Source organism: Eptesicus fuscus, chromosome 12 (genome assembly GCF_027574615.1).
Source record: "Eptesicus fuscus isolate TK198812 chromosome 12, DD_ASM_mEF_20220401, whole genome shotgun sequence".
NCBI lineage: Eukaryota > Metazoa > Chordata > Mammalia > Chiroptera > Vespertilionidae > Eptesicus > Eptesicus fuscus.
The window spans coordinates 68,644,210-68,671,525 of NC_072484.1; the positions used below are offsets into that span (position 1 = coordinate 68,644,210).

General features: G+C 43.4%; 1 protein-coding gene across 1 annotated transcript in view; it reads right to left on the reverse strand.

The window, feature by feature from the left end:
• Positions 1 to 1,562: 1,562 nt before the first annotated feature.
• The window catches only part of STK4 (serine/threonine kinase 4), a 96,150-nt gene continuing 70,396 nt past the window's right edge, over positions 1,563 to 27,316 (reverse strand). Inside the window, exon 11 of the mRNA XM_054723781.1 lies at positions 1,563 to 4,521. Coding sequence (XP_054579756.1) covers positions 4,363 to 4,521 — 159 coding nt within the window. The 3' untranslated portion in view covers positions 1,563 to 4,362. The remainder of the gene's footprint in view (positions 4,522 to 27,316) is intronic.

Here is a 27,316-nt window from a genome sequence, read left to right on the forward strand (position 1 = left end):
AATATTAAGTGAGGACTGACTTTGTGCCTCAATGTAACTGAGGTTTGGTTTAACATCAGGTTTTATAAACAATTTTCTCACACCAGACTATTTGTATGGGCTGGTCTCTCCACCCAGTACGCCTTCTCGTCCCACCCTTTCTCCACTTGGCCATTGCTTCCTCATCTTGTAAGTTCAGGATTTACCGTCTCCAGAACATTACCTTCTCCAGAAAAGCTTCCTCGGACACTTCAGCAGAACTGATCATCCCTCCTCATGTGTCCACAGGCTGTGAACTTCCTTCTGCCACGGCATTTCCAATGTGGTTCTTGTGTGTTTGACCGACTCTCCAGCTGGTCTGCAAGAACGGTGTCTGGTTCATCTTTATACCCCTCACAGTTAACTAGCTCAGGATCTGGCATACAGTAGGTATTCAACAAAAGTTTACTCCCTATCCTACTACCTCTCCCCTGGCTTTGGATTCTAGAATAAACACAGTACAAAGTCAATGTTATGAAGGTTCACAACACCACTATCCGGGCTATAGATGGAGGATCTCATTTTTAAAAAGAGGACAGCCTTTATTTAAAACAAAGGTGTAGGAAGAAGGAAGGAGGGAAGACAATTCCAACATAAAAGCACATAGGAAGCATCTCAAATTAAAAACAAGGCAAAGAAGGAAGCTATGTCTCATACATATACAAACTACTGACTTTGACTGATTATTTACATCCAAACCTTATAAAACAGCATTTCAAGTCAACACTTAAGCCAGTGTTATTAGTTTTTGTTACAAAAAGTTAAAGCTACAAACTTCACATTTTTAAGTTGTACATCTGCAACAGCATTTATGCTTTTTTTTCCAAGTTGATCTGAGTACAAGCTGGTGGAAGAATTTTTTCCCCCAAACACAAATAAGAACATGGATTCCAAAGACAATGAATATAATCCTGATGAAAACACAAACATAGCGCTTAAGAAAGGATGGGGTGGGAGGGTGTGGAGTGGACAGAAACAGTTTTCCAGTAAATAAGGAGCTGCAATCTTTAGAGGCAACATGGTATGCTGGAAAGGGCACTGGAATAAGAATCAGAACTGAATCTGAATCCTGGCTCTGCCATATTATAGCTATGTGACCTTGAGCAGCAGACTTCACCTCTCGGAGCCTGCTGCCTTATCTGTAAAAGAGGACAACATACCTATATCTCCCAGAGCTATTATGTTTTAATCTGGGACTATTCAGCTTATCTATTTCTTCTTGAGTGAGTTTAGTACTTTGTACTTTCAATTAGTCTATTTCACTTAAATTGTTGAATTTATTAACATTAAGTTGTTCATAATATTAGCCCGTAGGATCAATAAAGACCTCTCTCATTCCTGATGTTGCTAAGAGCTATTGAGTTTTAAATGGTATAATAAATTTCTGCCACCAGCTAGGTGCTAAATAAACATTACCTGGATCAGAATCTGTAGTCTCAAGAAGTTAAGGTTACAGTTCTTAAGTTGCTTCAGAGTATCGGTTGGTCTGTCTATCAATCATCCATCCATCCATCTACCCATCCATCCATCCATCCATCCATCCAAACACTCATCCATCAATCCAATGGTTGGGAGAAGGGATAATGGAGAAGGAAATATAGAAATTTGCTTCAAAATTACTGACGAGGAAGCAATAAAGATATTCTTAGAGAATTCAAGATATTTTAAAGACACAATTAGGTGTGGGTCATCGTTTCTTAGAAGGAGAGAACAAGTAAGGGGCTAAGTTCCCTAGAAGCTTGAGTCACAAGTGCTTAAGCAATGACTGCCACTCAGTGCTCAGTATTCACGGAAAAACAGGACTAGGATTTGCTCCTCTGCCTTCCTGTCACTAGAAAACAAATACCACTGGTCAGGAAGTTTATCTGACCCCAAAGAGATTGGTTTCTGGCAGAGGACTAGGTCTAGCTAGACTGGAGAGCAATGCACTTTGTTGGACCAGCATGTTGGGTGCACACATGCTTGAAACAAAATAAACTCCAGATCAAGATTCAGGAATATTTATGGGGAAAAACGGAAACTTGTTTTACTTAGATCTAGCTTAGGAAGACAGAAAAAGGGCATTGCTGGCCAAGTGCAAAGTTCTTTTTAAAAAAGAAAGAGGCTGAGGCCGGACTGCTAGCTAGCACAGCAGCCGGTGTGGGGGAGTGCCTGCTCCATGATTTGGTTTTTAAAACTCACTTGGCTGTCAGACTTGACTACTAATTCTGCTGTTTCCAGCTTAAAAATGCCCGTTAAGAGTTATTTAGTCTGAGTGAGAAAAGGTGGTCCCTTCATTTAAAAAAGACTTTCCCCTGTAAATGCTGGTCCCATACAGTGATGTTATGAATCCTGGTTCTATCACTTACTAGCTATACTGCCTTCTCCGAACCTGTTTGTCTATGACATGGAGATAAAGTCCTTAACTCACAGAGTTGTTGTGAAATTTGGAGCTCACAGAAAGGGTCTACTGAGCAATGTGCCTGGCACATCATGTGGTCAATGAATGCTAGCTGCCATTTATTATTCCAGGGGGACCCTCAAATTGTCCCCTGTTCTCTGTATCTGCCACATAGCTGCTTAACTGGCCAAGCCCTGTAGAACAACTGGCTCTTGCATTTTTTAAAACTTGCTTTAATCGCTAAGAACAGAATCTGGCCACAGAAGAGGAACATTCCCTGCCTTTCCATTGATTCCCAGGTTTGAGAAGCAAAAGCAATTCTGGGGTCAAATTTCAGTGTCCTTAGGTGCAACCCAGGCACAGTTCCCTATCTGAGAAGAAGAGATGTTTGAAAATAAAGACACATTTGCCCTTCCCAACTGTCTCCTCTTTGCCGTGTGACTAAGTGACAGGTGGCCCTGAGCCAACGCTGCAGAAGGGCTCGGTGCTGTCTTCTGCGAGCCTTCTGCTCTGCTTTTGGCCTTAAATCTGCCTGCACGAGGCCTGTCTGCTATCCGGCAGATGGTGCAGAGGCCATGGAGTGGCTGACACAGGATCTGGCTCCCCTGGGAATCTCTTCACAGCCTCACCCATCGAAGGGAGAAAGCGAGAGCAAGTTCCCATTAGCAGGCTTGCCTGGAGTAACTTAACCCAAACCGAACAGGTCTCTTCTCTTGGAGAAGGGGCTGCTCGGTTCAGTGGACGGGAGGGAGCAGCCCGAGGTCTAGTCCCAGCTCCCACTTCCACCTGCTTTGAGATTTTGGCCATGCTGCTTGCCCTCTCCAAGCCTCAGCCACACCAGATGACAGGCAGGGTCCCTTCCAGCTCTGGCTTCCACATGCCTGGGTTGAGCCTCCTGGAGAACAAATCTTAGTCTGACATTCACTATCCCTTCCAGACCCCTTAGCAGTAAAATAAAAAAGTCACATATTTGAATGTGGATCACAAAATCAATGCCTGCTACCGTCTGAAAGGAATGCAGTGCAAAATGCCACGTGTGTGATCTTCACATGAACAATGAGAACTTCAAAGCCCTTTCCCTTTTGTGGACGGATCACAGCCCCGTGTTTGCTGGGAGATCCTAGCAGGCCTGCCCCCTCACTGGGTCACGTCTCCTCTTAAGGCACTGGGCAGGATCTGTGCGGTGACTCAGGCAGTCGGGAGAGTGGAGGTGGATAAAAGGCGCTGAAACCACAAAGGCCAATTTGCAGAGAAGGCGCCAGGCTTCTCCTGGGACTCAAAAGTAAACACGACTCTCAAGGCTTTCCCTTGGACGCCACCAACAGCTCCAGGAGCCGGGGATGACCCACACAAGGCCGAAACGTGGTGAAAACTGGCCCGGACCTAATTTTTACACAAGCAGCCCTGCAAAAGGGTGAGGCTGGCTCCTGGGAGTGGAGTGGCCCCCAGGGCCCCCAGTGTGCCTGCCCTCGGTTCCACAGTACCGTCATCTTACAGAAAAGAGGCAAACCGCTTAGAACTGTACCTGTACAGAGATGCCACCACACTGAGTGGGGAATCTAGTTACAATTTACACATATATGCATATTTATAGTTTTTAAAAAGTCTTCCAGAAAGAACAGTTGAAAGCTATTGGGAGAAGAAAAACAAAAGACAATGTAAAACTTTCCCAGCTATCATTTGACTAGGAGTCTCTGTTCCTGGGGTTTGAAACTCTGAGTTTAAAAGTGCCCACATAAATCCTTTGAAATAATAAACCTGACCGACTGAGACACTCACACACACCAAGACATGTCGCTCGCTGACCAGCGAGGCAGCCCTTCCCTCTGGCGCACATTCCTGAGTTCACAAAGGTGCCGTGGAGAGGCACCGGCAGAGTGGTGGCTAACAAGCTTGAGCGGCGAGCGATCCGATCCGAGCTCACCGAAGGCCGTGGGGGAGTGGGCCCTCCCGCCGGGCCTGGCTCAGAAGTTCTGTTGCCGCCGCTTCTTAGCCTCAATGGCATCCAAGATGGGCTGCCGCTTGGACTGGTACTTCTGCCGGATCTCTTCAATTTCCTGCTCCATCATGGGGTCGAGGGCCAAGAGCCTCTTCCGAAGGTCCTCCACTGTCCAACTCTTAAGCTAGAAGAGAAGTGGAAAGTACTGTCACCCGGGGGAAGGGAGAGAGATGAACATGTGATCACACCGAGTAGGGGTGGCGGTGGTTGAAAAGTGGCAGTTCACTCAAATGACGGCATGCCAGCAAGCTTCTCTGAGACAATTTATTCTTATAAGAGTTCCAAGTGCCAATCTCTTTGTGCCTTGACCAAGACCTTAATGAATCATACTTTCATCTCCCCTACCTTTTAAATTCATCGTTAGGCATTAAAATAACAGCGACTTGATGTATGCAAACTAATGGTTGTCTCCTCGTTCTGTCCGACCCAGGAGATGGGCATCTGGACACCACACCAAGGAGACGATGCTGACTAAGGGGTAGATGCTCTCCCCCCCCCCCCCGCCCCCAGGGTCTGGGCATTGTCATACATCATCGCTAACATTTATTGGGGGTAATCATACACAAGACCCCATCTAAGCACTTTCTGTGGTTTATCTACATAAGCATCTTATAAACACAATCCAGGGGTGGGGGATTGGAGAAACCCTGAAACTTCTGAGATTCCATCACCCGCAGAAGAAAATAGGACTCGATACATAAATTAATAACAAGGGCTAGCACATGAAATGCTTTACATCCATTGATTCATCTAATCCTCGAAACCCGATGATTTGAGGATGTAATTATCTTCAAGTTACAGATGAACAAGTGAACGAAGAGAGTGGCTAAGTGCCTTGCCAGTGTCTCACAGCGAGGAAGCGGCAGAGTCTAGACTCAAAACCAGAGTCCGTGCTCTTGCTCTTAACCGGCATCGCAGGAGGAGCAGGCTCCCAAAGCACAGGCCTTACAACCAACTCCACCCCCGTTTAAAACATGGCTCTGCCTCTGGCAAGTGCTGGGAGACTCAGGCACGTTGCCCATCTCTCCAGGCCTTCCTCATCTACAGAGGCGGGGCAGCAATGCCTCTTCATGTTTCTCATTAGAACTGCTAGCACGGTGCCCGGCGGATTGTGTGCTGAGAGATGGCACGGCGAGCGACAGCCCGGCCTCCTCACTAAAGCCCAGGAGCGCACCGTGCTCCGCCTGTGTCTGCAGCTGCTGGGTGAGTGGCCTGGTTGCCGAATGGATGGAGTCTTCACTGAACCCAAGCAAGGCCAGTCCTGGCTGGCAGGGGGGAATGAATGCAACATTGTCCACAGCAGGTGGTGATAAATTCTGTGAGCTCACAACCCTTTTAATAGGTATCGGTTTTAAGAACTCAAAAGGCTCACTCAAATCTTAGAGAGATTTATAGAATCATCACCTCCCTCGGCCCCTTCCTGAGGCCCCAACAGGGAAGTGGTCAGGAAGGAGGGTGAAGGAGCCTTTCTGTCCCCCTTCCTTTAGGGGGTGGGGTGAGTGAGTGTGGAGTGCTACAGTGGCCTCCCCAGCAATGGTTTAGGGACCTGTCACCACAGGAATGTCCCTTGGCCCCACTATAGGGAAGTTGTCTGAGAAGTGAGAAAAGCCTAACAGTTCAAGACCAAAGGTCCTTTGTAATGTGAGAATGGAAAGACCCGAGAGTGTGGGGAAATGATGGGAAAAAAATGCAACTTCCTTTCCAGCCTGTAGTTTTATACCATCTAGGAGGTTGGCGTTCTTGGCCCAGGGACACCCCAAAAAGTGATGCTTGCTTAGTCTTTAGCTTTTCTAATTCCTTCTGCAGAGAACACCCCAGCTTGAACTGTTGATACTGAATGCGACTGGTAGTTAAGGACTTCCCCTTTCCGATCACAGATCCTAAATCTCTACAGGCTGTGTAACCCTGGACAAATAGCTTCACCTCTCTGAGCCTCAGTTTCCTCCTCCGGAAAACAGACAGTACCAGTTCCTCCATCCTTAGGCTGTAATGAGGACTGGATGAGTTAAGGGTGCAGTGTTCTCAGAACTTCATACAGTACGTATGTAGCAGATGGTAAGCATTCCAAAAATGACAGCAGTTATCACTGTTATTTCTATTACTGTTGCTATTATTATTGTTAATATTATTAAAAAGACTCTATTAATCTCCATAAATAAGCTACTTCTGTAACCTCTGATCTAAGCCAGCATCAAACAAGTAAAAAAGAAAATATTCTACACTATTTTGAGCTAACATGGCTAAGGGTTGGCACTTGCCCGCAATGCCCATTAAACTTATTATAATTATAGTTCAACGAATATTTTTCATCCATCCACCCATCCATCCATCCATCCATCCATCCATCCATTTATCAAATATTCACTGAACACCGACTATGAGCCAGGCACTGTCCGGGGCACATAGGATAGACGGAGAGAGAATCCTGTGGTGACAGGTCACTGACGCCCTTCACACTCCCTCACACCGCACCCCCGAAAGGAAGGCGCGAGTGTTTGCTTTTTCAGTGAAAACAAAACAAAATCGGTGCCCTTTTGAAGCTAACATTTTAGTGAGGTAAGAGAGACAAATAATAGTTAACACAGTAAATTCCTCTTACATTAGAAGGTGATATGTGCTTTGGAAAAAAAAATACAGTGAGGAAAGGGGAGTTGTGAACTGGGAGGGGAGACTTGCTTTTTATCCATCGTTAGGATGAAGAATCAACTGCAGAATGAAGAAATGTGAGTTAGTAGAGCTGCACCGGCTTTCCAACTCGTTCTTTGACTCAAGGTAGACCCTCTCCTCCGTACACCTGTCTCCCCCTGGGTGAGAAGGGCTGCCTGGATGACCTCAAAGCACTTTATAGACTCAACGTCTCTCAAAGTGTGATCTGTGGATCACCAGCACCAGAATCACTTGGTAAAAATAGAGACTCCTAAGCCCCAACCCAGAGCTATTTGATCACACAGGAGGTGAGGCACAGGATTGCATGCTAAGGAAGCTATTCAGGTGTGTCTTATAAATCCTCATGTTTAGTAAGCATGATTCCCCATCTTCCTTCTTGTTTTCCCAGCAGCAAAATTCTCACAAAATAACTGGCCGGCCTCTAGTGGAAAGCTTCTTCTAGGTTTCCGATTATGCAGCTTTTTTGCCCTTGATGCTAATCTGGGCACCAATGACCTCCTCTGCTTTATCTCAGCTAACTTCAGACCAACTGACTTGCCCAGAGGCCTTTGGGGCTTAAGTTACACCTGACCTATTAGAACACAGCCAGCCAGTCACTACTAATGACTTGGTCACACCATCCAGATATGGATTTTTCTGAAAACAAGCTGAGAGAATGGCTTTATGGCGCCAAGTATAGCATTTCACCTTCCTGGTCATTGGTAGCATAAATACATTTCAAGTGTTTTTCTTGCAGTAAAATAACCGTGGTTCTACAGTTTTGATACAGCAAATTCTCAAATTGGCCATGTGGGTAGCTTGAGCTGTTGTCACGAATTAATGGAGATGCCACCATTTAGTATGTCATCTATCCCCCAAGGCTTAGAGCGCTCTCTGTACTGTGACTCACATTTACATCTCTAGACCAAAATTCTCCTCTGCACCCCAGGCTCACATGTCCAGATCAGATCCTACTGGACATCTCAGTCCCCAATGACCTCATGTAAGTCGGCTGCTTAGCACATCTACAACGAAGCTCTGGAGTCCTCCCCCTTCCTCACTCCCCAACCTCCTCCCTACTGGCCAGGCTTCCCCACCTCAGGGTGCTCAAGTCAACACGATTCTTCCCTTTCCCTCACCACACCCCTGCCCATGTCCAATCCTTCAATCTAATCTCGGAAATACTGGTACAGCTCAAATCCAACCACGTTTTTTATCCAACCCCTCAAATCAGGCCACCATTATCTCATAGCAACAAACATAATTAAACATAGAGAAATGGGTTAGATCAGTGGTCGGCAAACTGCGGCTCACGAGCCACATGCGGCTCTTTGGCCCCTTGAGTGTGGCTCTTCCACAAAATACCACAGCTTGGGCAAGTCTATTTTGAAGAAGTGGCGTTAGAAAAAGTTTAAGTTTAAAAAATTTGGCTCTCAAAAGAAATTTCAATCGTTGTACTGTTGATATTTGGCTCTGTTGACTAATGAGTTTGCTGACCACTGGGTTAGATCACTTCACCCTTGTTTCCTGCAGATAGTCAACAAAAAAAACCACTTAGAACAAAACCCAACAACTCACCAGGGTTACAAAGGCCCACATCTCTGGCCCCATCGGCCTCTCCAACTTCATCACCTACTGCCCATCCCTAAACCTTTGCTCAGGACCTCTAGCCACACTTTATTTTATTTTTTAATATATTTTATTGATTTTTTTACAGAGAAGAAGGGAGAGAGAGAGAGCTAGAAACATTGATGAGAGAGAAACATCGATCAGCTGCCTCCTGCACCAACCTCCCCCCTCTCCCGGGGATGTGCCTGCAACCAAGGTACACACCCTTGACCGGAATCAAACCCAGGACCCTTGAGTCCGCAGGCCAACGCTCTATCCACTGAGCCAAACTGGTTAGGGCCCACACTTTATTTTAGATCCTCAAACAGGCCACACTTTTTCTGGCCTCAAGGGAAATTATCTTTCTGCCTTGATGGCTCACCTCCTCCTTCCCCCTCCCCCGCAACTTTGTCCTTGTCCCTTAGGCCTTAGCTCAGAAGTCCCATTCTCTGGCCATTTAATCTAGAAAGGTCGTCTGTTTTCCATTATTCTCTATCTCAGCCCCAAGTTTATTTCCTTCAAAACAGCCATGGCACCTTGTAATCATGCTCATTTGTCTCTCTTACTAGGATGAAAGTCCCACGAGGGCAGTGGCTTTGTCTTGTTCACTATGCTAAGCATGACACTGGCTGAAGGAATGAATAAAGCGCCCTTGGTTTCCAGTCATACAATAAAGGGAGCCACAGAAATCAAGGCAGCGGCTTCCCTTGAGCACCACCCCTGGGCCAAGGCTCTGGGCGAGATGCTGAGAGGACTGGGTGTGGAACAAGGAGTGGTTCCCTCAAGGAGCTTACATTCCTCACAGCATTCTTTTGAAGGAAGTCTTTGCTCACTTGATTAAAATTGCTGTTTTATACTGACTGATAAGAACGCAGGTTTCCAATCTTGGCTTAGTCAGCAATAAAGGGCATGCCCAAATTAAAAAAAAAATTATTTTTTTTTTTGAAAAAAAGAACTTCTACTACAAGAAACACACATTGGAAAGAACACGGTAATCAGAAGAATAAGACGCTAACCTTCTGGCCGAAACCGGTTTGGCTCAATGGATAGAGCGTCGGCCTGCGGACTCAAGGGTCCCAGGTTTGATTCCGGTCAAGGGCATGTACCTTGGTTGCGGGCACATCCCCAGTGGGGGGTGTGCAGGAGGCAGCTGGTCGATGTTTCTCTCTCATTGATGTTTCTAGCTCTCTATCCCTCTCCTCTCTCTTCCTGTCTGTAAAAAATCAATAAAATATATTTAAAAAAAAAAAAAAAAAGACGCTAACCTTCTGGACAAGACAAAATGAATGCCGAGCCCCAAGCCCCAGGCTCATTGCTGAAGGGGGGTCGTGCTGAAGAGAACAGACCAAACACAGGGATTTGGGCTCTCTTCCTGGGAGAGGTCACAGAAGGATGGAGAAAGTAAAATACGCCGCTTACTCACGGTTCTTTAGAATTCCCTGACTGCTTGGGAAGATGGGAAGGGTGGGCTCCAAGTGTGAGAGAAAGCACTGATGTTTGAGGTCACTTTCACTCCCAATAGCCGCCTAGACTGCACCCACCACGGCCAGGGGCCCTGACGGATGTCTGCCACATGTCTGAGCAAGTAAAGGTAACACATACGCAGATGAGATTTCTCTGAAAATGAGGTCTCTGAAAATGTTATATCTAAAGTAGGCATTTTTTTTTCAATCCGAAATTCAGCTTCCTCAGTTTCAGCAGGATACAATGCTGTCTTACTACTGATTCTACACATAAACACGGAAGAAACAGGTTCATTATGTGAGCCTATGCTGTGCGTTCGGCATGGAGCAAGCACTTTTTGCCTGCCCTATTTCACTTAAGCCATCTGTAAGGCAGGTACCATTACTGTTCTCCTTTTACAAATGAGGCCAATGAGGATAAGAGTGGGCAAGTAATTCCCCCAAAGCGAAACAGCAAAGAATTGGAAGAGACTGTAACCACCACCACCCGAAGCGTTTCTGGAAATGGGTCCATGTTAGTGGCAAACGTGGGAAGGCTGACACTACATACAGCTGATGGCCCTCACATTAAACAATGCCACTGCTCAGCAACGTTGGTGACATCGGGAAGTCAGGTGACCTCTCTGGATTTGGTTTCCCCATTTGTGAAACGGGTGAACGATCTGCCTACTCGCTGCCTTTCCTCATGTAAAAATACCAGTGCCTGGCATGTGCCTGCTGAAGTGCAGTGACTCAACTCCAGGTGGCTGAACATTATTCAAATCTAATGAACCGACTTTCCTGGCAGCTCTACTAGGCCAGGAACACTGTTGGGCAACAGCTGTTGGAGGAGCACACAGGTTTAGGGGCAAGAGCACTGGCTTCGAGTCAGATGGACCTGGGTTCATGGGAGCCCTGCCCTTGGCAGATCCTCTAACAGGTGCCTCTCCTTCCCCATTGTTCAGTACAGGACAACAGCATTTATCCTACAAGGGGAGCTGTGAGGCCTAGAGGTATTGGTAACGTATATGACAGTGTCGGGTGCACACCAGAATGAAACTGGGTAAATTGGGAGCTGCCTCCTTAAATCCTTTTCTGGAAAATGGAGGACACAAGTGAGTAACAGAAACAGTGAGTAAGCACTGAGCTTGATGCGCTCTACATACAGTGCAGGACACACAGCATACACAGAGGTGTCGCTCAAGAACTGTGTGTGGAAATCCCACATCCAATAACCTGGTTTGTGTCCTGACATAGCAAAATCCTCAGATTCTAGCAACAGCACGAATACAGAAGGCTAATGGGAACAGATTTCTTCTCACGCTGCTTTGCAACACTGAACTCTGAATTATACTGTGTCCGTGTCGGTTGCACAACTGGCCGGGAGAACAACTGAGAAGATCAGGCTGATATTTCATCACAAGTGAGAACTCAAAGAAATGACACTGACTATTAGCCTGGAAATCAGCAGCGTCAAGCTAAACTAAGCGCATCAGAATGTATAGCAGGGCTTCACCTGCCTTGGCTACAGGCCCATATGAACAAACAGGTCTGGTCCTCAGCCCAGGTACAGGGTTTAGACCTATTTCAAAGTTCAGCTCCTCTGCTGCGAGAAACTCTCACCTCTGAACTCTATTATGCAAATAGCATCATGAGTTGTCCCTAAAAAACAACCAAAGAGACTTGCCAAAGCTTTAATAAGGACAAGCTTCAATTCCGGACAGACTGAACTTGAGCACTCTCTGTGCCCAATGTCACAAACAAAATTTCTCAAACACATCACCCCTCTGGACAGGTGAGTCAGGCTGATGCTCTGTCACAGGTAATGGTATGGCCAGCTTAAGGGAAGAACACACCTCTGGAATTTAGCAAGATGATAAGGAAGCTTGATAGAAGCTAAAAAGTCAGATGAAGCCACAACATGCCATTCCACATCTTCAACACCAGCCCTTGAAGGTTAGCAAAAGTGCAACAGAGAAAGTGCACGAAGGTTGTTCTAAAGGCATCTAGAGCATTGATTCCGTTCCACCGAGGATACCCTTTCTTGTCTCTCGGAGTGGGTTCTAGACTGGGGAGAGGTGACTTTAGAAGATTCCCAGGTGATGCAACGATCTTTCAGCGGATGAGTAAGCAGATAGTCAAACAAAAAAGCAAGGAAGCTGACCGGTCAAATCACAACTGTGCAGACTAAGTAAGCACCAAGCCAGACCCTTCAATTTCAAAAGATATTGCTCCTTAAATGAACCTTGTGCAAGTTTTAATGAGTGATTTCCTCTGATTCAAATTATGGTCATGCCAAATTTGCTTCCATCAGGCCCTTATAAAATCTTCCTCATGCTTCTCCAATAAGGAAGAAAAGTTGTAAAACTATATCAACTAAAGATTACTTCAACTCCATTTTGAGTTTATGATGATTTCAAATCAATACATAGGATTGTTATCAGAATACCAACCAAAGAAAACATGACTGCATGTATGTAAAATATGTACCAAGAAGACTGGAATGAAACGCAGACCTCAAACCTGTCTGCAAGCAGGCCTGACGACACAGTGACAAGAGCTCTGACAAGGGTCAGCTGACTGGCCTCAACCAACCCGAAGACTGAATCCAGAGAGGCTCCCACCTAGCGAAGGGAGGCTCGGCATGGACAGTGTGCATGTGGCGTATAAAGAACATGATTTGATAAATGGTGCAAACAAAAAGACAAGAAGCAAAAGTTATTTTTTTCCTTGAAACAAAGAGGTTTTACTGTAACATACATTGCTTGCATACTTTTACTTATCTGTGACTTATTGAGAACAATCCTCAAGTTTACACTGGCAGAATTAATTTTTGAACTAGTACTTTTGCATGCTTAGAATTTATTCAATCTCTGCTCAGGCATGAACTTTCACAATTTACTCGGAATATGACAATGCACCTGCTTTTTGTTACTGTCGTTTTGTTTTTGTTCTGTGAGTTTTAGAAGAGCCTTTGGCCAAAAGTGATAAAGTTTTGACCAAACCCAGATTTTTTCCTTCCCTCATGACTCTGGCTTTCCACAGCAAGAACCCATAAAAACTTTCATACCACCAATACAAGAGTAATGGTTGTCACAAGGCGTTGCATTGCTACTATCCAGCATTAAATCTTTAATTATAAAGATGTAGCGAGTTCCTTCTCTGTGTCAGACACTCGTGCTAGGACTGGAGAAGGCATCAGTAGGGATGGTAGGGGTGTATTAAGTAAGGGTGTGTACGGGACAAAGTATATGGCAGGATTCCTTTACACTAGAAGTGGAGATAAATGAGGTAGATAAGTTATGAAAACAAGCTACAATCTGGCATTACTAAGTGCCTAATGATGGCTAGTATTAATGAGAGCTACCTTTAACTGAGTGCTATGTGCTAGGCATTGTGCTCAGCACTGTACACGCATTGTCTCATGTAATCCTCAGAATAGCCTATGAAATAAGTAGTATAATCCCATCTCACAGTGGTGGATACTGAGGATTAGAGATACAGGAATTTGCTCCCAGCCCTAAAGCCAGTAAGTGTAGGTGGCCGAGTTAGATGTGAGTCCCAGCATGTCCAGCTGTTAAAGCCAAGCCGACTGTGTGTCAAGTCATCACGTGTTATAGGAGTTGAGAGAAGGAAGCATCCCTGTGGTCAGAGTCTCTGAGAGAAAGATCTTACCTTTTTAGACATTTATAATACAAAGAATGGATGCATTCTCTAACTCAGGGAAAATCTGAATTGTAGAATTTTTAAAAATAAAACACATCTTATTTCAAGTAATGATCACACTTGAGATACAGGGCGCTAATAAAATTAGGTTAAATACAGGGTGGGGCAAAAGTAGGATTACAGTTGTGAGTACGTGAAACAATTTATTCTTGTATTATAATTTATTAATTATTGTATTATTTTCCATTCAAACAAATGTAAACCTACTTTTGCCCCACCCTGTAAATGAAAGGATTTTTGAGTGCATATGTCAATAATAATATAGCCATTCAAAATTCTTCAAAATATGGCAGATGCCATATTTCCCCACAATGCCATGCTTCTGCTGAATAGAATTCTCTGTCTTTGGTTAGAGAATGCCCATCCAACCTCCCAGCCCAGCTCCAACTCCAGCTCCTCTTTCTCCCTGACTACCTTTTCCTTTCATAAAGTGGGGGCTACCTACTCTTAAGTCTAATATATTTTCAGTCAGGCCAGCAGAAAAGAGTTCTCAATAAATATATAATAAAGAAATATATCCTTAAGCTTTAAGCCCTTACTTGAAAATGACCTTTTACTAGGTTTCTTCAATTATTAGTAAGATGCTGGACTTTCAAGAAGCTTTGAAAATCTATAATCAATACATAAGTCTAATAGTATCATATAAGTTTGTTAAATAAGGTTATATCAATTGGTCTAAACTGACCCATGCATGCCAAAATCAAAATGAATAGCTCGTCCAGTGTCATGACTGCAGTAAAGCTGTAAGAAAAAAATGAACATAAAAAACATCTCTAGTCTTGGCTGCTCATGATTGCTTTTAGAGAAAAATTCTACTTGAAGGGTAGCTCTAAATTGGTTTATAAATTTCACACTTAAGGAAACCAAACTGTGAGAGGAAAATTTGCAGAAAGTTAGCAAACACAGAGCTTAGAATAAGTAAATCTCCGAGGATAACTGAAAATGTTTAAAGAAGGCAGAGCACAAGAATAGGGCAGAATATGATGTTCCTGATATTTGAAAGGACTGAAGAGTGATGTCAAAAGTATCAACATTCTTGCAGTGCTATTAATCTTTCAGAAGATGGAATACCTAAACAGCAACTGTACCGAGCTGCTGTTTTAACACAGCTTAATAATTCAGGAAAGGAGCTAGCTGATCACGTAAGAATCCCTGCAAGCGGTGTCTCTGTACTTGCTCGGGCTGGAAATTTCCAAGATAACAAAAGGGCCAGTCTTTTCCCTCTCATCTTGCCAAACAGAAGAAGCCCGAAGAATCCCAAGCAAATCTGAAAGCTACATTACAAACTGATCCCACTTTACTTAATAGAGGGAATCTTAAAAGGTACCTTCTGACTAAATAGAATCCAATTTAAATACACTATAAGGACAAACTGCTTACAGAAAACTAGTTAAGAATGCAAATAAAATTCTCTGAGTAAGCTATTTTGCAGGCCTAAATTTTTACAATTTGGACTTGCTTAAACTGGGAAAACTTGTAAGCACTCAATCTCTGGAGAGTATATAAAAACCTCTGTAAATAAGTCCTACTGCTGGAACACTCATGCAATGAAGGGCCAGAGATTTACCAACTAAACACTCCCCACAGTGCCGGAAGCCAATTCCAGCATGTCATAATTACAAGAGTTTTATCAAAAGTTTGATGAAACTTGGGGGTTCAACAAGGGCTGAGTCATATATGTAATCACCTGTTGGAAAGGCTAAAAGGCACTTCCCCCAAACCTGAATAGGATGATTGTTTGCTGCCAGACAGCTCAGGGCATCTTAATCTACATGTTATTGCCTCCTGTTGGCCAAACACCTGAACAGCTGTAGGCTATTCCCCAATATCACAATGCTTCTGTACCCTACCCTTTGAAGTGTATTATCTCCACCTTGCCTTAGGACAAATTGTGTTAATAAAAAGCAAGGGCCTGAGACAAGGAAAACTAAGAACTTAGAACTTTAGCTCCTTTAGCTGAAGCTCCTCTGACCCCCCAATGCCTTTCAAAATTATCTTTCATCTATGCACTCTTATTTAATCTACACGCACAGCCTTTTTCCAGATTGCTGAACCCTTTGCAATGCTGGAACAAGAACCCTGGCACCACAGAAATATCCCCTCAATAGCCTTTGAGAAAAAAGAATTCTGCAAAAGAAGCAGATAAGTTCTATCTACAAGGCATGTCAGAATTTTTCTGCAATGGCTATCAAATCCTGTCAAAAACAGAAATCGTGTCTAGATAGGGCAGTGGTGTGTGTGTGTGTGTGTGTGTGTGTGTGAGTGCGCGCGCGCGCGAGAGAGAGAGAGAGAGAGAGAGAGAGAGAGAGAGAGATTTTTTTATTCTGCCAGAAACACATAACTGCCTAATAGGGATTTTTGTTGTGGTTTTCTTTTTTTCCTGATTTAAGACTGTCTAAAAAAGATGAGTGTATTCCTATTCTGCAAAAGTATTAATATGTATATGCTCCAGATACTTTGGGACAGTCCTTTATTCTTTTCAACAAATGTTTAATTGGTATGAATACCAAAGGTGATTTAATTTATGACATGGTAATAATCTTCAAATGTGTATAAATTCACACCAGAAAAAATTCTTTGTAAGAACCATTACCTAGTTTTTTGGTTCAGAAAGGATGATCATCATCTTCCTAGTAGTAAGCTCATCTAAGCTCAGAGTTTAAAATGCTTAGCTTCTCTGATATAAGACTGTTCTTTAAAATTTGTATCCTAATTATTTTCTATAATGAACTAGCATCATGAAGAAAGAAACTAACTCCAATCTGGGGTCTGACAGACGGCTTGGAATCTACAATGACAGGGAGAGGGAAGAAAAAAGAAAAGAAAATTATGTTAATAAATAAATAAAAATATTAAGAACAGAGAGAGTATATTAGTCACTAATTTATTATCTCTTTGCTCCAAATGCACCTTTCTATATATTCTCTATGATAAACAACAGAATCCCTTTCCGTACTTCTTCAAAGTCTGGCAGCCCTGTCAACATGGACACCAGAGCCCTCACATAGCTTGCCCAGACCCCAGTGTACACCCATGTCTCTGGCTGCTGATTGACTGCTTCTCGCCGGCACTCCCAAGGATAGCCTATGGCTTTCCCAGAGCCTTTGGGCCACATCTGGTTTAGCCAAATCCACAGTGAACTCCTCTGCTATGCCATGGGCTGAACCCTACCTTCTCCACTGAGTTCTGAACCCCTGGTAGTTTGTCCTTCATTGGGTATGCCCTGCAGTCCTGGGGAACCATATAGTTTCTCTCTATCTTAGCTAATACCCTTTTCTCACAGTTAATAATTCCTTGTGTTAAACTTCTGTTTAACCTACTGTGTGATTTCTACCTCCAGACTGGACCCAGACTACTACAGGGAGGAAGAACACAGTGAGTACACAGGAGCACATGTTTGTCCACTAACGGAAAAACTTCCAAATGCACACCCCAAATAAAACCTTAAATACAAAAAATACCCAAATAATTTCAAATCCAGAATACTTTGGTATGTTTATTTGCAGGCCAAGTGCAAAATTAAAATGCTCTCATTTGATCCCACTGAAAACTATATTAATGGTGAAGATAAATTGTGGCATAGACAGAAAATTGAAACTACTCAGCAAAAAGAAGGAACAACTGCAGATACAGCCTACCTAATAATAGACAAATATGCAAATTGACCGTACCTTTGCTATGCCCATGATTGGCCAGGAGGCGCGGGGGGGCGGGACTCGGGGTGGCCGGGGTAGCTGATTGGGTCGGCGGGACGCTGAGCTGCGTCGCCAGCAGCGGCACGAGCTCAGCGTCTGCGCCATGGCTGTGCTGCGGCACAGAAGGAGCCTCTGGGGCAGCGAGCTGACGACCCGCCGTGCGGACCATCAAAAGCGGGGGAGCTGAGTGCCTGAGCGGACAGGCACTCAGCTCCCCCCAATCGAAAGCTAAAGTGTGGGAGCTGGGTACCTGTCTGCTCAGGCAGCAGGCCTTTCAGAAGCCTCCGCCACGCCAGAGGCTTCTGAAAGGCCTGGTGCACCAGCGATCGAAAGGAAAGCGTGGGAGCTGGGTGCCTGTCCACTCAGGCCTGGTGCACCAGCGATCGAAAGGAAAGCATGGGAGCTGGGTGCCTGTCCGCTCAGGCAGCAGGCCTTTCAGAAGCCTCCGGCGCCTGGTGCACCAGCGGACAGGCACCCAGCTCCCCGTGATCGAAAGGGAAAGCGTGTAGGGGACCCTACACGTGCATGATTCAATCATGCACTGGGCCTCTAGTAAAACAATATGCAGGAATCTCAAAACAGTGTGCCAAATGGAAGCAGCCAGACACAAAGGACTGTAAACTGTATGACCCCATTCCCATGGCTTTGTGGAAAAGACAAAACTATAGGGACAAAAACAAGGTATGAGGGAGCTCTTGGGGATGATGGAAATGTTTTATATTTTGATTATGGTGGTATTTATACGACTGTATACATTTGTCAAAACTGATCAAACTGTACACTAAAAAGGAACAAATTTTATATAAATATATACAAATATATAAATTAAACCTCGACAAACCTGACTTTACAAAACAAAAAAGTACGTATCAGAAATTGTAGAAGATAGTTCAAGTAAGACTTAAAGGGAACAGCTTTACATGCATATATCAGAAAAGAGAGATGACACAAAATTGTCCAATTGGAGGGGAAAAGACCAAGAATAAACTCACAGAAAGAACATAAATTCATGAATCCAAAAGCAAGGACCAACAAAACCAAAAGCTGGTGCTTTGAAATGATTGAAAAAAAAAGGGGAGAAAACTCATAAATTTGATCAAGAAAAAAATATATTAGGAACGAAAAGCAAGCTAGAATTACAGATATTACAAATTTTAGACTTCAAAATTTTATGCCAAAAGTTTTAAAAACTTAGATGAAAACAAGATTTCTGGAGGGACCTCTAGATTTATCTGGAATAAAACCCTAAAGACCATGGACTAAGAATTCTGGACCAAAGGACAAAGCAGGATGAGATGCAATGTTAAAACATGTACTTAAATGACAGAGCCACAGAGCAGGAAATAATCTTGGAAAATAGAGGCAGCCATGCTATTACTGAGCAGAAAGAAGTGCTTCTCCTGTAAGCAGGATAAAAGGACTAGTTAACTCCCAATTCCCAGCTCTGGCAACGTGACAGATTATTTAGCTCACTCCCAAAACTTCCTCCTGAGAAAGATGGGGAAATCTCCAGGGGACAGAAACATGGTTTGTATGCCCACCTCGTTTTCTTATAATGCTAACATTGGTCTTCCCAGTAAATCAAGAAGACATAAAGAAAGGTAGGGCACAGGGAGCAGGATTTAAAGGCCCATTGTATAATGATTACATAATAACAATAAGCCCGCATTTAAAATCACTTATTAACCATTATTAGCCAGTCACTATGTTAAGCACTTTCTTGTACTATCTCATTTGCTCTTCATTAAATCTTACAGCTATAATTAACTTGATTCTAGAGATGGACAGATGGAACATTTTAGGTTTACAGAATTAATCTGCCTGAGGTTATCAAGTGGCAGAGATCAAAACTTAATCTGGCCCTGGACGAGTGGCTCTGTTGATTGCAGCGTCGTTCAGTGCACTAAATGGTTGTGGGTTTGATCCCCGGTCAGAGCACATACCTAGGTTATGGGCTCGATCCCTGGTAGGGGAACATACAGGAGGCAACCGATTGATGTTTCTCTCTCACTGTCTCCCTTCCTCTCTCTCTCTAAATTAATAAAAAACATATCCTTGGGTGAGGATTTTAATAATCTTATATAATAAAAGGGTAATATGCAAATCGACTGAATGGCAGAATGACCGTTTGCTATGATGCACACTGACCATCATGGGGCAGACGCTCAACGCAGGAGCTGCCTCCTGGTGGTCAGTGCACTCCCTCAGGGGGAGCGCTGCTCAGCCAGAAGCTGGGCTCACTGCTAGCGAGCGCAGCGGTAGTGGTGGGAGCCTCTCCCGCCTCCGCGGCAGCACTAAGAATGTCCAACTGTGCTAAGGATGTCCAACTGCGCTAAGGATGTCCAACTGTGCTAAGGATGTCCAACTGCGCTAAGGATGTCCAACTGCACTAAGGATGTCCAACTGCGCTAAGGATGTCCAACTGTGCTAAGGATGTCCAACTGCGCTAAGGATGTCCCAGGGCTTCTGGACTGCGAAAGGGTGCAGGCCGCTGAGGGACCCGTAAGTGCACAAATTTGTGCACCGGGCCTCTAGTAATAATAATAATAATCCTAATATATTAAAAGCCAGGGGCTGTCATGACAGAAACAAACAGACGGACAACCGAACACAGGCTGTGTGGGGCGACAAGGCCAGCAGGGGGGTTAGTGAGGGACGACCAAATGACTGAACAGCAGGCTGTGTGGGGTGACCAGGCCTGCAGGGGGGGCCGAGAGGGGCGACCAGGTTGGCAGGAGGGGAAGTTAGGGGCGACCAGGCCGGCGGGGGGGGCTGTTGGGGGTAACCAGGCCGGCGGGGGGGGGGGGGGGCCCAGTAAGGGGTGACCAGGCCGGCCGGGGGAGGGGCAGTTAGGGGTGATCAGGCCGGCAGGCAGAGGCGGTTAGTGGTGATCAGGCTGGCAGGGGGGCAGTTAGGGGCAATCAGGCAGGCAGGCAGGCAAGCAGTTAGGAGCCAGCAGTCCCAGATTGTGACAGTGATGTCTGGGATTGGGCCTAAACCAGCAGTCGGACATCCCCTGAAAGGTCCAGGATTGGAGAGGGTGCAGGTTGGGCTGAGGGGACACCCCCCCACCCCCATGCACGAATTTCGTGCATTGGTCCTCTAGTATAAAAATAAAACGTTAAAAACTGAATCTGGTTCTATCTGACTAGTTGGTACTTTTAATGCAAAATCACCTAACATCTACAATTGGGTCAGGGGCTTTCACACTTATATAATCTTAGTCCCCAAGGTTTAGTTGCTGGTCTCTGTAACAAAGAGTTAGCATAAGGCTGGCAAGGTTTACTCAAGCCAAGTTACCATAATACTAAGTACTGGCTAAAGGCCAAAGACGGGCTCTCTCTATCTGTAAAATGGAAAAGGCAGATGATGCCAACCTTCTGCAGAGCTTCTGTGAGAAACAACTAAACACATGGGTAGAAGTTCCCTGGGGACAAATTTTGGCGGAAATTAAAAAAAACACACAGTATTTTCAGGCAGAACCTTCAAGCAATGATATGGATTACATCCCAACTTGTGCAATCCAATCTTCTTCTCAGAAATGACCAGAAGTGGTCAGAAAACACTGGATGACAACTCTTGTTGGAGATGTAAGAGAAGCTGAAAGCTCCTATTTCTCTGAACGATACAGTGTTGGAACAGCTTACTGAGCAAGACGATGGCTTCTAGGAATTTAAGATATAAGCCATTTGGCACCTGTGCTTCCCGTGAAGCCACATGAAAATGACCTCAGGACAGCACTTCCTAGGGCCCAAGGAATCAAGATAGTATTTGCCGATCTTAGGATCCATATCTGATCTTCTGTTCTAAGCCATGTAGATCTAAATGATTTCTTATCACTAGTCATACTCTCTCTACCCAAATTCACAGAACCCAATGTCTGGATTTAGCTCTTTACTCACCATGTGGTTAAGATAAAAATCATCCTGTATTTTAACAGCAGAGAATAATTGGCCATGAAGAGTGAACTTTAAAGAAGACAGCTGCCAAGCAGTTCCAGAACCAAACAAAGGAAATGAAAAACAGTGTCAAGCTCACACAGACTGATGCCATTGTAAGCAACCTCCTGGGTCACAAACCACTGGCATTTAAGCCTTGCTCTAAGTGCCATTTCAGTAACTGAATTAAAAACCAAGCCCGAACCAGCTAGCACGATCCACCAGCAGAGCCAGGCTACTGTGAGTTCAGACAAAGACGACATTCACTTGCCATGCGGTTTCTCAGAAAGCATATGTAAACAGCAGGTTTCCCTGGCAATTTTGGATACGTATGTCTTTTTCAGACTGCTGTTCTTGGCTGGTTTTCTGAAAGTAAAAAGCACAAGATCTCATTATATCCCAAGTACAAATGAATTCAGCTTTAACATACTTGAAACCCAGCTTTACAGGAAAAGCAAGAAATTTTAAACAAAAATAGTATACCTTGTCAAGAACAATTTAGGACAGTCTTCTCACTAGAAACTTCTCGGCATGGTTACCTCAGTAAAGATCCATTAACATGCAACTGGTGTTTACTCTGGCTAGCTCCTGGGCATTCACGTGGCACTGCAGGGTCAGAGACCAAAATACTAATCCTGGTCTCCATTCATCTTTCTTCCAGCACAGGATTATGAAAAGAAACTCACCAAAGAAAGGCTGAAAAGCAAACAAGCATGGAGATAGTCCAGGACAGAAGGCAAAAGTCTGAGAATATAGGGTCTGACATTTAAAATCCCAGCTTAAGTCACACAGTCAACACAAAAACAACAACCTCAAAAGCAGACACAAGGCTCAACTCCTAAAGAAGCCTGGCCTAATAAGTTAGAATGATCTAAAAGCAACCTAACACCAACCAAAGAAGTTCCAAACACTAAGTGCCAAATAAAAGAAGAATGACTAAATCAATCAAAATAATATAATGTGATGGATTATTATGTAACCACGAAAACTAATGATTGTATAAATGTTTTTAATGACATGACAAAATGTTCAGGATATGTTAAGTAAAAAAAATTAAGATACCATATTACACATGTAGAATGATCTCAAATGGTAATATCAAAATATACTACAAGATATACATGTAAAACACTGGAAGCAAATATGTTAAAATGTGAACTGCGATTATTGCTGGGGGTGATGGAGAAATGTTATTCTCTAAGCTTTCTTCCATTTCTAAACTTTCTACAATGGGCATGTATTCTTTTTACAATTAAGAGGGGGAAAACAGCATCGCAACATCCTAGAAGAGCAAATCAACACGAAAAAAGAGGACGAAAAATAACACTTATTAAATGCTTACTGCAGGCTAGGCACTGTCCTAAGTGTTTTACATGCATTATCTCACTTGACATTTACAACAGTCGTATGAGACAGATGTAACTTTTATCCATATTTGATAGGTAAGGAAACTGAGGGCTAGCCAAGTGACATAATAGGTGGAGAAGATGGGTTATGAACCCCAACAGAATGACTCTGGTGGTTTTAACCATTATGTATATCTCTTCTCAGTCACAATGGTAGAATCTGCCTTCCTGTCTACAAACTTGACCTAAAAACAAGTCTCAATAATAAATCTACTTGAAAAGACACTATAATAATTTAGGAGAATATGACAAGAGGAATCTGGCAAGGTACTAAGCTACTCAGGTAAATTTTTAAAGTAGAAGAACTAAAAGCACCTCTAATTAAAGTTACAGAGAGGATCTCTGTGATCACACAGCACTACAGGTGAAAATATACCGACTAAATTCTACAATACAGAGAAGGCTAGGAATAACTATCAAAGAAAGACTTTTCATAGCTGTTCATTAAACTGCCAAGAGAAAAACAAAACATTTTAAAGCTACAATACTAGGACTTGGACAGAAAGTTTCTGAATTTGCCTTCTCCCTGCCACACCTCTAAAAGTCCCTAACAACAGGAGGCACTGACCACTGACGGCTAGAGAACAGAAAGAAACTTAAGAGAAAAGATAAAAAGCATTGTACCTGATGCCAAATTACATAATCTGCCACAGCCTAGGAGGACCCCTCACTCTTTTTTCAGTCCAGCACTGAAGGCCTTTGGTTAGAAATAATCAATTTTGCTTGGCAAAAAGGCATTAAGACAGAAGTACTTTGGATCAAATTCTGTAGAATCAGCCTATCTGAGATGCATTAAAGTTAATGCCAAAACCAATACGGTGTCCTGTTCACAGCTCCTTTCTAGAGGTAGTAAAAGCAGAAAAATACTGAAGCTCAGAATTTAAAGTGGAAACTTTCTATAAAAACAAGCCGCTTTTAGATACTAGAAGCCATCAGGATTTGGCAATTCGAAATTCACCATGCATATTAAAAATGGTTGGTTTTTAGGAAAATTGGCTAGCTGTTTAGAAAAACATGAAGTTGGATCACTACCTTACAATTTTTATATTAAATTATTTCTATTGGTTTTGGGTTTGTTCCTTTTTCAATTCCAAATTATGATCATGAAGACTTAAAAAATGTTTTTATTAATTTCAGAGAGAGGAAGGGAGAGGGAGAGAGAAACAGAAACATCAACGATGAGAGAGACAATTGGCTGCCTCCGAGCCTGCAACCCGGGCATGTGCCCTGACCAGGAATCGAACCGCAACCTCCAGGTTCATGGGCTGATGCTCAACCACTGAGCCACGCCGGCCAGGCACTACCTTACTCTTTACACCAAGACAAATTCCAGACAGAATAAATACTGGAGAGAAAAAATAAATAAATCTAAAACAAAGGTTTAATATTTTTATAATTGTGGGATGGGAAAAATCTTCTAAGCATGGCATAAATTTCCATAAACCAAAGAAAAAACTGCAAAATCAAAGTGCCTAAAAATTTAAAATATCTGAACAGTTAAGACACCACATATAGTGTCAACCAATAAAGGAAATAAGAATTCCCTTAATTCAGATAAATCACACAAACTGGCAATTCAAACAGCAAAAACAACAGGGAAATCTAATAATATATATCACAATTTCAAACTTGTAAAGCTTAACCCAAGCATTTTACTTATAGGAATTAATTCAGATCATGCAAAGATGGTCATTAAAAAATGTTTAATATTAAAAGGCTGACGGCCACCTAAATGTCCAAGATTTGGGGATTAGTTAAATCAGAGGTCACAGTGCAAATGTTTTCAAGAGTGGCAGAGAAAGTAAAAATAAGCTCAAAAGGCCAGTTATAAAACAATAAACCGGAAGTGGTGTGATCTGTGGTAAACCGGAGAGCTCACACCCATTTCAGTGCTTGCAAAAATTGTATGTGCCAGGGCCAACTGTCCCCCGCCCCCCACTTAGATGTATAATCCACAGCCATGAAAAAAGCACTGTTGCCTGGTCTCTGCGGCCAGCCCAGGAGCACCTCCTTCCTGTGAATGCCGAATGCTTATCTATCACATCTGAGTAGCTACACAAGCTCATTGATGCAGCATCACTGACTCAAGACTGGATGAAACCTTTGAGGTCATCCGGTGCAACACTGAGCTTCCCTTGAAGCTACATCATTGAACCTTGTTTAATAGGCCCAGGTACAGAACATAGCGGGGTGGGGGTGGGAGGAGAGTGTTGCGGAGAGGCCAGTAGTCAGGAAATAGGAACTAGGCTTTCCTGTGGGATTTTCATTTTCTGTAATAACAAAACTAAGATAGGAAGGCAGAGATAGGTGAAAATTAAAAAAAAAAAAAGGAGAACTCCACATCACAAACCTTTATATAACTGCACGTAAAACTGCACATATTGACTAAATACCAGAAACTCAATTTCTTAAAATTCTCACACAAAGGGCTGAATTCATGGTACCAGTTGTTAAGCACATTCCTTGAGCAACGAACTTCTGGACAGCTGTTGCCCTCATTCACCAAGCTGGCACAGAGAATTGCCTCAGATGATGAGACAGATGGTATATGGTATTTTATCACATGTTAACTCATCCTCGTTTATAATTACAGTCTCAGCAGCACTTCAAAGGGAGGAAACCTCCCCTTGAATCTGGAATGGTTATGCTTCTTCCCAGCGTGTGAGAACAACTTCCTGCCATATCTGGGAACAAGAGCACTTGGGAGAACACAGGCACTTCGCTAAATTTCCTGACTTTACTTCATCTTAAACCCCATGCCCTTAAGATTTTTTAAACTTCAAAAGATACATTAATGGAGGACAGACTGCTAAGAGTTAGGGAATGGGGTGGGGAGCGTGTACTTACAAAAGTCAACAGAGGGGCCCTTGTGGTGATGGAACCGTTCTCTGTCTCGATGGAGTCATGTCAATATCCAGGCTATGACACTGTACTATAGTTTTGCAAGATGTTATCATTGGGGAAACTGGGTAAAACACAGGATCTATTATTTCTTACAACTGCATGTGCATCTATGACTATCTCAAAATAAAAAGTTTAGTTTTTAAAAAAAGGAATGTAAATAAATTTTTCTAAGAAGCAAGTGGCAGTGACTGATGGGTCTGTAAAGTGGGTCTGAGTCTGTCCTTCCTCCAGCAGCTGGCCACCTTCCTATCCAGTGTGAGTGCAATGCGAGCTCAGCTGTGCAAACAGGGCACACACAGGTGATGGCGCCCAGTGCGGCTGTGGTGTCTCTGTTGGTCTGTGTCTCTTTCTTCCTCTCATTCATTCTCTCTCTCTCTCTCTCTCTCTCTCTCTCACACACACACACACACTGTTTTATATTAACAACAACATCATTAGATCAGAACATCAATATGGGAAATTTCCAGGTCTTACAGCTCCCAGGCAGATAGATGTAAGGGAAGCCAATCTGATCTGAGAAAACACAAAAGATCCATTTGAATCAGTAGGTTTGATACGTAAACCCTGTGAATAAAAAAGGTTGTTAAGTTCATTTTAGGTATTGAATACTTCAAAGCAAACAACATTTAACTAGGAAGTGGGAGCTGCCTCAGTAGGACCCTCAATAAAACTGTGAGGTAAGTTTTGGGCTTGCCTCCAACTTCTCTTGTTTTGGGCAGCCCATCTCATTATCTTCAACTCTTCCCCTCTGACCGTTCATCTTTCCCACCTACATATTACACACGTAAATAAAATTTAGTGAATGCCTACTATGTGTCAGGTACCCTGCTAAGCACTTTAGCAGCATTTTCTAATTTAATCTTTTCAATAACCCTGAAGTAAATATGATTAGTATCTTCATTCTAGGGTAAGTGACTTGCCTAGAGTTACAGATCTCATACACAGTGAAGCCAGGAATGAATCCAGGTCTATTTGGCTCTGGGTCAGTATGTTATACGGCCTCCTGTACTCATTTTGGTCTCCAGGGTGTCCAAAGTACCTCCATGCATTTTAAAAGAATGGGGAAAAACCTGACATGTACTGAGCGTCTTTTATATGCTTTACACAGGCTATCACTTTCAGGCTCAAGTATCCCCTGTGACAGGTATGTATTATCTCCATTTTAAAGATTAACAAACAAAGACTGAGAGTTTGAGGGCTCTTGAGACTTTTTAAGCTGCTCTTTATTTAGCAGATGAAGAATGAAGAGCCCCAGGAAGATCAGGTGGCTTGCTGCAGGACACAAAGCTAGCTACTGTCAGAGCTGAGTCTGTTTCCCAATCTGCTGCTCTCTTCAACTTTATGTAAGCTGTCACTCTGAAAGGAATTAACATTAATAACCGAGGAGGACTGCCAGGCACTTTGCTAAAGGCTTTACATGCTGCACCCAACTCTGATCGAGGGGATTCCCAACATTGCAGGTCCAATCAATGTTTTCTGCTAACATTTTACCAAAGAAGGGGAAAAGACTTAAACTTCACATCTACCAAATTAACAAACTAATTAACATGCTCC